General features: G+C 30.7%; 1 protein-coding gene across 1 annotated transcript; it reads left to right on the top strand.

Moving 5' to 3' along the window:
• Positions 1-9431: 9431 nt before the first annotated feature.
• Positions 9432-10994, top strand: IAA31 (indole-3-acetic acid inducible 31). The gene is made up of 4 exons (XM_085737874.1): positions 9432-9857; positions 9947-10143; positions 10250-10346; positions 10591-10994. The coding sequence occupies exons 1-4, from the start codon at positions 9661-9663 to the stop codon at positions 10643-10645; spliced, it is 546 nt and encodes a 181-aa protein (XP_085594000.1). The 5' UTR covers positions 9432-9660; the 3' UTR covers positions 10646-10994.
• Positions 10995-13891: the final 2897 nt, after the last annotated feature.

The following is a 13891-nucleotide window of genomic DNA, read 5'->3' as shown; positions in this document are numbered from 1 at the left end:
AAACTTAAAGAGGATGTGAATTGAGTTTGAAAACTTTTCACAAATGTGTGAAGGGAAGACTTGGTGAGAAATTAAATGTGTTAATTTTACAAAGCGATTATTATACTAAGGATGATAAGAAATTCTCTTAACTCAAGTTTCACAAAAATGAAGCCATGTATAAATGATGATAAAAAATTAATACAAATAGATGTTTGTATAATAATCACAAGAATTTCATATCTTGATATACAAGCTAATTGGGATGTCATACCCTTCAAAAGCAATAGGAATATTTTTTTTATTTTTTTAACTCTTATTCCCATGAGGAGGGAGGTTTGGTAATTCAGAGTTCGGTTAAGATATAAGAAAAATCTGACTAAGAATGGTTCCACACAAAAATCAAACTTAGTTTCTCTTGAACGGTTCACCTTAGAGAGAGTTCGTTAACCACTTGAGCTAAATCACTTAGTTAGCAATATGGATATTCTATCTTATTCATATATGAATGTGAAGGAGCAACAATTTAGCTGAGGGATATTCTACCTTATTTATATATGAATGTGTTTAAGGAGCAAGAAAATAGCTGTGTGTTAAAAAAATAGATAATGTAGAACGATAAAGAGATAAAAATAGCGAAAATAGCTTTTTGTTTGGATGTCTCATTAACAATGCATAGAACAAATATTTATAGGCAAAAATTATCCCTACGAACCAAATGATGTGACATGCAATGTTCAACTTCTTCTCAGTTAATTTCATAGGTAGATACTATATTACCTGGGAAAAAAACGTATAGGCAAGTGCGCTTGAAACAAGAGTGCTTAAGCAATGTTGAGAAGGTGTAGGTGCTTTCTCTCCGCCAATGAATTTTGTTGAGGTCGATAAGGAATAAAAATTGGTCTTGTAAAAAAAGGGGTAAGTATAAATTTCTTTGCATTGTCTGGCCTCAAGACTTGAGAAATGTTAGGGACACTCTCTCTTCAACACTCCCTTCAACGGTCATTCTTTTATTTGATGAAATCAATGTACCATCCATTTTTAAAGTTTGAGACCCACCATGATTTAAGCCAATAAGAAAGTGAGTGTGAAGAGAGTGTTAAAAAAAGTGTTGCTAGAACTACTCAAGATTTTAATGGTCTTGCCACATCGAGTTTTGACAAATGCAAAGATTGTTTTTAATAAATCTTGTGCTTCAAACTTACACTTCATCATGTGAATCCATGTAAAACGTGTGCAATCATCTACAATGGTGAGAAAAAATATCTAACCATCATGTGTAGGATGGGAGAATGGTCCCCGTGTGTCATAGGGTACTAGATCAAATAATACAACGGGAAAATTTTTTGGAAATCAAAAGGAAAATTTCTGAAGTAGGCTAATGGACAAACATGTCAATGCTGAGAAGGAAAATCACGAGGAACTGAGAAAGAGATTCTATTTCAAAATAGTGTAAGATAGATGACCTAGCCTAGAGTCCACAAATCAGCATCTACATTGTTTATCAAAGTGCATTGATCAGTAATGACATTATTTGTAGGAATAGAAACCACATTTGTATTATTTGTACAAAGAATACTTGCAGAGTTAAACACACATATGAAGAGGCCTTGGCTCCATATGTTCGTCGAGATGATAAAGTAGATAACATTGGAAGTGAATTCCTTGGAAGTCAAATTGATCAACCAAGATGCAACAATGTTGTTCTCGCAAAGCCAATGCGGTAAGAGAGGACCATCCTCCGCTAGAGCTGGTATAGATCATCAACAAATCAGAATTTGTTTATGCCAATTAATGCTATTTTGATTGCGCGACACCATGAGCTGACGTTTTCACCAATGAGTTGGTGTGAAACCAAGGTTAAGCCAGAATGACCATTGTGATGGAAAATAGGGATCGTCATGATCATCTAGAGCTGTCATGATTGCAATGATAAAAACTAATGAGTAAGATGGAGCAACGAATTGAACCGCAAGAGAAGCAAAATCGTCTATTGCAAAAACCTAATCTTGTTGGAATTTCTAACATATAGTCATGGATCAATATATATAATTCATAATATAGAAATAGATCAAGAATGAACGGAGTACCTTTTATGGATTCTAGAGACAACCAATGAGAAAGCAACCATGAGAGGTTGAACTACCACCAACACTAGTTAGGTTTATACTTGGGTTTTCATCTTATGTTCAATATGTCTAACTGTCTGATTGGATGACATTTAAGTAACTAAACAGTTAAGGAATGTTAACAATATAGGGTTTTGATAGAGAACAAAGAGACGGCTAGGTTTTCAATATGATCAACGACGGCCTTGCAATAACATAGATTGACGGCTAGGTTTTCAATATGATTAGCCTTGCAATAACGTAGATTACAAAACAACATATAATAAAACTTAATTGACTACTAACTTAGTAATATAAATGTTCAATAGTTTAAACTCAATACTTTATTATCTAACAAGGACAAGGACCTCTCATTTAATTTTAGCTAAATGGTCCAACCTATAAGGCTATAACGATCTATTTAAAAAGAGAGTCCAACACAAGTATACATCAATTTCTATCAAGATTAAATTTTAATAATTGATTATTATCAATCTCTAACTGATTAATTAAATAGTTAATTCAACAAATCTTTCGTACTACTGATACCATATTAAACCTTTCAACAACAGTCCTCGTACACTACCAAAAAAAAACCTTTCAACAACAACAAAAAAACTGATACAACATTTAAGTTGAGAGAAAAAGGAATTTAGAAATTGCTTCGTTGTATTGATTTTCCATCAACTGAATTTTACAAGGTACAAAAACCTTTAAATAAGGTAGTTAAATTTCAACCACCTAACTAACTAACTTATAATAGAAAAGTACAATAGTTTTAACAAAACTAACTACCATAATTGAAAGAGTTTTCTATTGTGTGGAAACTTGAAAAATATAATTTTGCATGATTCTTGAATAATATAATTTTGTAATTAATAATTATTCTTTTCATCAAAAAGAAGTTGCAATTTTGCATAGGATAGATAAACTCAAATACATGTAATCAATTTCAGAAACACTCGTTATCAGAATCCTTAAAAATAAAAAAATAAAAACATTATTTGGGGGTACTATTAGTTACGTAATGGTTTGTAAAAAAAATAAAAAAAATTACCTAATGGTTACATTCCAAATCAGCATGTTGGAAATCTTTGTCGAGCAAATAAAATGTTGACACGAACTCCTCCAATCTGGTTACGTAAAAGCACTCCATGTGTTTCTACGCACGAAAAACAATATCCGAAATTCATTGAAACAACTTGGGTGGAGACAAAGCTAACATGGGTGTAATCAAATGCTTAAGTGCCACAAGACACGTAAAATTAAGGAAACAACATAGTAGGCTTAATATTGGAGCTCAAGGAAGGAATGTTTGTATTTGCATGATAATCATAATTAAGGTGTAAAATGCACAAAGGGAGAGAAAGATTTCAACAAGTGGCCTTTATTGGGTTTCATAAAATCCAAAGGTGAAAACCAATTAGGTGTGGAAATTAGACATTGTAGGTCACTTAGGGGAACAGATTAATTAATGTTAATTAGGTTGATCTTTAGGGCCAACACAAAGGTGCAACTATTGGGGCTCAATGCACGATGCCCACCTCTTCCTTTGACATGCCCACCTCTCATTCCCTTATAATGTCTTCTTGTATGTCACTTTTTGAAAGAAAAGAGAACAAGTGAAGATACAAAATCTCTACAACTTTTTTCTCTCTACTATAAGATCTCGTTGATTACATCATGGGACGTAAAAATGTTGTACTAATATTAATTTGTTGCTAATAACTAGTAGTATTGGTTTTCCAAATTTATCCTACATAAAGATATAAAGAAAATTTTCGAGGAAATTTTATATGGATGAAATACTTATATGCTTAAGCTACACACAAAGTGCAGGGTGACAAATAAATGATGAAATAAATATAACTATATAAACCATTAAAGAAAGAGGGGTGGTCCAACTAAAGCAACATTGGGGGAACAACCTTTTCTTTTACCCTTGTTTTTAACAAACCGAATCTTAAATCTCTCTTTCTCCCTTTTCTTGAGGAATAATTCTGTTCCCTGTAGCTTCTAACTCCCACCCTCTTCTGGTTGTTTCATTTCGTATGCAATTATACTAGAACATTGTCCAGTAATGAAAATTATTCCATATTCATGTAATACAGCATAACATAATAGGAAGCACCAATAAAGTTAGGCAGTGTACGCAAATTCACATCATGGTGCCATCTTCATGGATGTGTAATGTAAAGGACTAAAATGGAAAAGAAGACAGTTCAATCTGTGTATTACATTAACCTCTAGATCCCGTCTAGCTATAGCTAGTTACAAAATTTTCATCTGTATGGGTTTGTCAGAATAACTAGATGCTATTGGCCCATGCATGCTGTCAATGCCAATTTGAAAAGGAAAAGTACATATTAAAGACCCTAACAACTCAATTAACATGTGAAATCAGTTCTCCATGCGATAGATTAAGTTTTGTATTTATGTTTAAAATTGATTTTAATTAAAAATGAGTTTGAATAAGAAGTGGAATGTTTGGATACATTCACTTAAAAACTTTGATGATTAATAAATTTAAGTGCAAACATCACGTTTCGAGAAAAAATTATAAATCATATATAGGTTTCAAGTAATTTGACGCAAGTGGTTAATGAACTCCACTGGAGATCGAATTGTTCGTGAGAACCCGAATTCGTTGTTGAGTGGAACAATTTTTGGTCAAATTATCCTTATCTTATGGCAGAACTGATTACCAAGGACCCCTTCGTCTAAGAATCGGAGAGTTAAAAAAACAAAAATAAAAAAGTATAAACTAGTCCTAGAGTTAAAATTAATTTGTGTGTAGAATTACTTTTGACTCTCCCTACCCTAAAACTAAGCACAACATAAATCAAAAACCACTCATTTGGCGGTTGGTTCGAATGTTCGATTATACCATGCACGCTTAGTTCATAGTTGAATTGAATTGGGTTGAATTTTTTTTCTAGTGCAGTTAAGTTCAACCAATATTTTGTAATTTTTGTAATAATTGTTTATATTTATTTAAAAAATATTTGGTTAATCTTCAATTCGGTTTTGACAACATTGTTGAAAGTCCAATTTGATAAGTAGTTAATGTTCAATTACATCAAATTAAATAAACTCTAAATAACACATATGTAGTAGTTTAGTTTAGATGTAACTAAACTAGAAGAGTTGATTGTGGGTTGTAATTTGATCAGGCTAGTAATTTTGATCAAACATCAGAGTCAGAATTGCCAATATGTATTTTATTTTATTTTTACAAAAAATATGTATGTTTATTTATCTATACTTAATATTTAATAAAGAGAAAGAGAACTTGTTAGTTAATTTCGTGTTTCTTAAAGTTGGGATCATGTCCTAGCTTTAGAGATAAAGAGTTGTTTAGTTCAATTGAGAAAAAGTGGTAAAAAAAGAGTCAAATATACCAAAACTTGCCTAAATAAGATGGTAAACTATTTCTCAGATACAAGCTTTAAACAATGGGTACACTAATTTGGTGTTCCCCTTAACTTCCACTTTTCCTTTTTTCCTAATCATGCCTGCCAGCTCAGCTTATATAGCTTTGGTGTGTAAATAAATCTCACTTTTTATTAACAAGTTCATCACGTTCACGATGTGATGTTAATAATATTTCATATCCAAAAAATCATAGCATAGCAAACTTAGTGTTGGATATAAGGGATGACTACCACATGGACATAATGTGTTGGATTGATTAACCTTTAATTAATAATTTAATGATCCTGTCAAAAAAAAAATTAATAATTTAGTGATGGATTCATGGCTCGGTGGACCGTGGTTTGTTAGATTGACATATATATAGAGAAAATATAAATATATATATTTAACATGTGTTTGGTTCCACTTCAATTTAAGAAAAACTTGTGTATATATGTAATCTTTCCAACTTGGAAAATAAGAAGCTACAAAATGTAGCTTCCTAAAAATTGTACGTCTACCATTCATTAATCGTAGAAACAAACATACACTTAGCTGATCAGGTACATTTTTTTTGGTTACTGATCAGGTACATAAGTAGCCTCTAACAATTTTTTAATTAATGAAATGAAATTAATATTCAAGTACATGCATTGATGAATTTATCTGTATGGTCCAAATTTGTTTGTTAGGATGTCTCTTAAAAAAGGAAAAAAAGTTTAAAGTGTAGAGCTCTATAATTTTACAATATTGGCATGATCATAATTAAAGGTGGAAACGTAGAAACATATAACAACAGAGAGAAGGAAAATTGTCTAGTCTGCAAATTTCAAAGAGGACTGTAACTTTAAATCGTGTTTCTTTGTCTCTGCATTCCTTTTTTTCTTTATTCCATATTTGATACTTACAACCCCACCCCACACGTTGGATCGAGTGATTAATTAATCCATTTTAGGCTCTTACAACATACTTATGGCTTGCCATTCATTGCTTTCAATATAGTACTATAATTTATTTATTTGTATTATCATTTACAGTATCATATTAAAAACAGTTTTCTTTCAAATGTGGTACCTCCGTGCACTTTTATTTTCTCACACAGGTGAATTTTTTTAACTAAACAAAGATTAGATCGATGGACACATATACAGAATTACAAAAGTTTTAATAGTATATTCTCTCAAAAAAAAAAAAGTTTTAATAGTATATATGCTTTTGGTGTAAAAAAGTTTACATATCTATTTGTGGAAATATTATAAGAACCAATAATATATAAGAAAGCAGTAATTAACATAGTGTGGCACAATTGACGGATTAGGTAGTCTCTTAAACATGTGGTCGTGTTCAATCATTGACTAGCACGTATGAAAGAGTTGCTGGGATAAATAAGTCATTTAAATAAATCTTCTTGTCTCGAATGATTAGACTTTAACTTTAGGATGAGAATGTCTTACAAACAAAAATATATATATATAATACTAGTGTGATATTTACCGTGCATATGAATTAAACACAATCATAAAAACTTTAACCAAGAAATAATTTCATTTGAAAAAAAAAAACTATGAAATAATTTTCACTGATTTTGCTATCTAATTAAGCTTATCTTTTCTTATAAATAATTCAGGTTTAATCTTTTTATGAATAATATCTTATCAAAAACAAATAATAGATCGACCGTTGGACTAATTCTTAGCTCTAACCGCAAATAAAAATCTGCCTCATAAATTTCAATTTTCCAAATCACATATTTTACGTAGTTAAACTTTATTTCAGTTTAGGCTGTATAGCACATATATCTATATTTGTTGGTGAAATCTAGCAACATATCTTTGCTCTCTTGATGTACAGCTAGCTAACTCAAACGTTTTTCCCTTAAAAACTTCATTGATCACTAAAAAACTTCCCCTTCCAAGCAAACATCTTGGAGAAGTACGAGTTAACAAAATCTAACAAATTGGTACACAAAAAAGTCTAATAAGCTTTGATGCAGCATCACATGAAGTCATGAACTTGTATGCTTTATTTAGAACCCATGGATTTTTTATAGTTAATTCATTTATATGTATAGCAACTGATTAACTTGTTTCGTGGACCAAATTAATTAGTTCTAATTTGTATCCAATTTAACCTAGAGACCTATCATAATATCTCATCTCTAAATTTAGTACTGCAGTGGAGACCAAATGACTAATCATGTATTTATTTATTATAAAGACATTTTTTAAAAGAGTAAAATAAAGGTACGAGTTTTCCTCTAATTAAAGGCAAAAATGCCACCATAGGTTGGTTAGATCAGGATGGTAGTTGGTACCCTCCTGTCTAATGAATGGATTTAAATTAAAATTGCACTTCACAAAATAAAAAGACAAAAAACAATAGTCAAGTGTAACTTTTTTGGTCGAAATGCATATATATTAATCCCAATGCATATTATTAATCCCTTGGTAATCAACTTCATAAAATCTTCCTCTGAAAAAAATCATAAAATCTTTTCGATAAGGATTTGAATTTGTCGCGGTTACGAATTTATGTATTCAACCCATTATTAGTAAGTTGGATCAGGATCGAACGATTTAGATATCAAGCTCAGTACTAAGAGTTAAAAAAAAAAAAAAAATGCAACGTGTTATCTTGATCCAACGACAACCAGTATACCCTCGGAGAAAAAAATGAGTAAAGTATGATTTTAGTTAACACATGAGCTGTGAGCATGAACAGAAAATAACAACTCTTGTACTGGTGTCCAATATTTCAAATCTATGAATGTTTAGCTGGAATAAATGCATCCAAGTTTACTACAAAAGGCTGAACATCATAGTAACTCCAATTTGCCAAAATGAAGTTGGTGATAGTATGGACCAATCTGTCAATTTAATTTTTTTCTACTTATATTGGTTTGAGGAGTTGGGGTGGGTACTCAATAGAAGACTGAATTCAATGGTCCTCAAACAAATAGTCTTCATCATTCTCTTCCAACACTTGTGTACTGGTATGACTATGCTTGAACTTTAGTTAATTCTGGCACAACCTTATATTGATACATCTCACTTTTTCCATTAACAAATAAGGATACATCCAAAATGGGCCAACAAACAAATGTTATTAGATATACTTAAACTCTTTCTTTTATTCTTTTTTTAGTGGAATCTTTCTATTAATTTTAATTTTTATCTTTTGAGTTAAAACTCTTTATATTCAAATGTCCTTTTGTAAGAAAATTAGTAGACAATATATAATATACAATTGACAAGATCTTTCACTCACCATGATTTGTTTTGTTGGTATTAAGAAAAAATGGATTTGAATTAACTACCGTCACAATCCCACGCATTATCACATTCAACACAATTGAACCGTTTAGAAAGCAAGTAGGTTTTCATTTTTGTTTTAACTTAAGTTTGAAATTTGGATGGTCTGATCTCGATCCAACGATCACTTATATGTTGAATTCAAATAAAAAAATGTGGAGAAAATAATCAGTTCCAACTCAACAAAGAAACAATATGGTCTGTTTATGTGGTTCAATATATTAGAGACCCCCAAACAAACATGAAAAAAACACTAAATTCTACAATGGATTATTATACGTGAATTGATAAGAGAACATCGTTTTCATTCTTTATGATTTTATTATTATACATGGTGTGCATGTCCATGGCCAGTACCATTGAGCCAAAATCCTTCACATGATGTCCTCCCATGATCATGTGAAGACATCAGCCAATGGAATGAAAAGTTGATTAAAAAATAAAACAATAAGCTTCTAAAATTAAACTAAGCAGAAAATAAAAGGGGTGGAAGATCATTAAGGAGTTGATTAAAATAATAAGATTTATAGGTTTCAACCAACCAAAAAACTTGAAAATAAGTAATTAATTGAAAACCGTGTAATTTAGGCCTTGTGGACATGTCGCCCACCCTCATGGCAAATCAAAACCAATATGAGTCTTCTCAATTTCTGACTTGGCTTTGCTTTTCATTCTCTCTCTCTCTCTCTATCACTCTCTTAATTAAAGCAGCTTCTAATATATACTTTTATATAACTATATTTCTTTTATGAACTTATATATGTATGTATATATAAAAGGAGCCTAAGGTGACGGCTTTTCTTTTGAGCATTAATAATTCAGTTACTTACATACATTGATTGTACAATATGGAAACATATGAACAAATTGATGCTCATCAAACCCAATCATCTTCCTCTTCATCTTCTTCAATAGATAGTAACAACTACCCTTCATCACTAAGTGTCTACAGAAATAGTAGCAACAGCAGAAACAGAACAGATTTGAGCACTGACCTTAAACTTGGTCTTAGCATCTCTCCTTCTTCTCAATCTCAACTACCAAGGTATCCTTTGATATTTTTATGTACTTTTGTTACATATTTTTGATTAATTGTAAATTTGTAATATTAACAAGTTAATATGTTATGTTTAGGGAGGAAACATGTGATTGGCCACCAATTAATAAGTCCATATTGAGAAGCACCTTGGCTGAGAAACAAAGACCTTCTTTATTTGTTAAAGTTTATATGGAAGGAATCCCAATTGGTAGAAAATTAAATCTGTTGGAACATCATAGCTATGATGGACTTATTAAAGCTCTTTGTCATATGTTTAGGACCACCATTCTTTGTAAGAATTCAATATAGCCCTGATAAAATTTATTTCATTCTTTTGGACCTTACCACCATATGTATAATAGTTATAAATCAATTTTTTTTTTCCTTTCTTTCTTCAGGTCCTAACTGTCAACCACTTAATTCATGGAATTTTCATGTGCTAACGTATGAAGATCAAGAAGGAGACTGGATGATGGTTGGAGATGTGCCTTGGGAGTAAGTTTTTTTATTAGTAGGAGTCGAACTCAGTATCTTGAGGTTTGAAATATTCAGACACACTGCGTACCAATCACTTGCGCTAGACGTAGGTGGTTGGGAGTAAGTGATCTATAGTAATATATGCCTCTAAATTGAAACAAAAAAATTTAAAACCTTAAAATAAAATGTAGTCAGATATCAGCAATCATCAACAATGACATCTACATTTTCATTATTTTGACAATTTATGCAATTAATGCAGGATGTTTTTGTCCAGTGTGAAGAGGCTGAAGATCACAAGAGCTAACAGCTGCTAGTTAATCTCTCAAGACACATGCTCCTTCTCAATTTTCACTGTTCATAAATTTTTGTTCTAATTGTTAAATAGTGTGGGGTGGGTGAAATTGGTAGAAATTCCAAATAAAAATTTGGCTTCAATGATTATCATATGTGACTGCTATATACACCCAAACACATAGATGTATAACTTCTCACCTAGTTGTCAATTTAGTGAATAGCTAGCTAGCTACTGAGTAGTAATTAATTAATCTCTATGTTACTCTTAATTTTATGATTGGATCTTCCAAGTTTCCATCTTGTTTTGGAACTGGCTCAGTTTGTATTACTAGTCATTTGGTATATTGAATTGCTTAACTTTTTGATCAATCTTACCTACAATGCATATCTCTATTGTTTTTTTGTTGTCTATCACTTATGATAGAATGCACTTGTGATGGTTCTAGCTCAATTATTTTTTTGTAACAATTTGGCATAATGCAGTTTGTCTCTCTTTCATGGATCTTCCCTATGAGTTGAAGTACTAAATACTCAAAGCCCATGTGTGTAGCTCAAAATTTAACAATGCTAATGGTGAAACATTGAAAAACAGCTACAATTTTCTTAATTAATTTCCATAGGTATGCCTTTTTTTCTACTGTCTCTACTTTGATTTTGATGTATGCTTAGCTTTTGTTGGATACAATACAACATAATGGTTATTGACACCACACCCCTCGTGTCAAGAATAGTGGTTTTGCTTTCATTGCTGTATTTATTTATTTTTTATTAAAAAAAAATTATGTAGCATTGTTAATAGTTATTGGAGACTTGAAGGGCCAAAATATCTGTTAATAGTTATTTGACATTGATAATAAAAAGCTTATGATTGATTAAACTTTTTTTATGATATCATTCATAAGGAATGAAAAATGTAGATGTTGAAAATATTTGAACTTGAAGGGCCAAAATATCTGTTTTTTAAAAAAGGGACTACATTCATGAACTAGAAAGAACATTGAGATCATATCTAAACATAGTCATTGTTTGAATTGATGAAATAAGATGAAATCGAGTGAATGAAGTGGTATGAAGTGAATTAACCAACTTCAATTATTTCCAAAAATTAATAGAGTGACATCAAACATGATGAGCTATTTCACCTCATGCTATCCTCTCCTGCAATTTTTCTTTGCTCTCCAATTTGGTGGATATACAATAGAATAGAGCATCTTAATATGCTCGCATCCCTTGTTGATTTGATTATTTCTCTCATCTCCTTATATTGTCTTCATATTTTGCTCTGCACTATTATTTTATATATATATATATATATGGGGGCTGTTAACTTGCACCCACCTAAAAACACTAAGGTGCAAGTTAACAAGCTGCACCTACTTGTACTTTACTAAAACACCATTTTGTCTCTATTAAACTTTATTTTAATTAAAAGGACATTTTTGTAAATAGCATAAATAATATTTGTTTATAATAGAAAAACATGGGTGTTTTGGTAAATAACTAGTAGGTGCAGCTTGTTAACTTGCACCTTAGTGTTTTTAGGTGGGTGCAAGTGTTAAATACTTGCGTGATTTAACTCACACTGAAATTAACACCTACGTAAGTTAACTCACGTGGGTTTTGTTTTTTCATATTCACAATGTTTTGGAGCATGAATTTATGGTGTTGGCTTAGGGGCGGATCCCTTCACAATGATAGGGTAGCTCTTGCTACCCCAAAAGAAAGAAAAAAATGTTGGATTGATTGTATCCATTTATATTTTAGCTACCCCAAATAATAAATATCGAGCTACCCCAAATAAGTTTGGTTGTAAAACATTAGCATAAATAAAAAAGTGAAAAATTTATTACATCCTTGATAGATTTATTTGTATTGGTTTGATATTTTTAGTCTCAATGACAACTATAGAGAAAAAACTCAACAACAATAGTCAAACAAATGAAATGGATAATAAGTTCTTATAAATGACATATTTCTTTACATTGAAAAGATATTAGTAATCTTTTTATCAAACAGTCAATTATGAATAAAATTGATTTCTTAAAACACGTTTTGCCCAACTTTTTTAAATATTTGTTGTCAATTTCTATTTTATTTGTTGCTACTTGAATTTACATTTCATATAAGTATGAATTATTGTGATTTTTTGTACGAATTGGTTAAATTTCGAATTAAATTTGTTTTTAGTATTTACAACACCTGCAATTTTTAAGTTAAGTTCCTATCATTTTGTTTAATTTTAGTCCTTAATTTATTTTCATGGAGATTAATGCAAGACTAAAAACAATTTTTTTAAAAAAAAATTTCAAAGATGAGACAAAAATTGAATAATTTTTTGTAAGAACTAAACCTATAAAATTATAAATTGTAGGATTAAAAATATATTTTATCCTTAAATTTCTTATGTTGGTTTTAAAAATATTTTATTTTTGTTTATATTTGGCCCCCGCGTGGAATTGTCACTAGCTTCGCCGCTGGTTGGATTCCACTTATAACATGAGTTTATTGTGATAAAATAGAATGTGAAATTTGGGTAAGTGAAAGCAAGTATTATGATTTACGTGTAGCTTCGTTTGTCATCGCTTAGAAAAAGTTTGTTTACGTGTAGCTTCGTGAGTTTACAACAATAAGCTTCGAAATAGTATAGCAATAGAGAAGATTCATTGAAGTCTCTATTAGAGCATCTACATCAATACCATTCAATTTGGTGGTATAAATGAACCTCATTTGATATATTATATTACTTCATACTTCTCAATTATTTAAACAACTCAACTACATTTTTTAAAGGGTTTTGTTAGAAGATACTCCCTCCGGTCACTATTATAAGCAAAAATTCACTTTTTAGATTCATTCAATAAATGATGTATGTGGTCTATTATTGAATGAACTTAAAAAATTAATTTTTGCTTATAATAGTGACCAGAGGGAGTATCTTTTATGAAAGTGTCTTTTAGCAAGTTATTCTATAAGCATTTGCTAAAAGACACCAACTAATTTTTATGAAGATGTCTTTTAGCAAAGGTATAGCTAAAAAGTGAAAATCACACCTTGAGATGTGGCTTGCTAAAAGACACCTTCATGGGTGGCTTCTAGCAAAACTCTTTTTTAAATATTCATACCATCCATCCAAAATTCTAAAATGAGTCCCACTAAATTCAAAGTAACCAATCACAACCCAAAAAGTATGTGTTCTTTTTTATTTATATATTTTTTATCCCAACACAAGTTTAAGACACGGTAGTAGAATTTGGCAACGGTGACCA

The sequence above is a fragment of the Medicago sativa genome, chromosome 8 (genome assembly GCF_051527215.1).
Source record: "Medicago sativa cultivar Bolivia chromosome 8, Bolivia_mono, whole genome shotgun sequence".
In the NCBI taxonomy this organism is placed as follows: domain Eukaryota; kingdom Viridiplantae; phylum Streptophyta; class Magnoliopsida; order Fabales; family Fabaceae; genus Medicago; species Medicago sativa.
The sequence above is the reverse complement of the archived record's forward strand: the minus strand, read 5'-3'. Positions and strand labels throughout refer to the sequence as shown.

Coding starts and splice junctions, on each gene's coding strand:
- IAA31 (XM_085737874.1), top strand. CDS start 9,661: ATGGAAACATATGAACAAATTGATGCTCATCAAACCCAATCATCTTCC. Junction 9,858..9,946: donor TCTCAATCTCAACTACCAAG/GTATCCTTTGAT, acceptor TGTTATGTTTAG/GGAGGAAACATGTGATTGGC. Junction 10,347..10,590: donor GTTGGAGATGTGCCTTGGGA/GTAAGTTTTTTT, acceptor CAATTAATGCAG/GATGTTTTTGTCCAGTGTGA.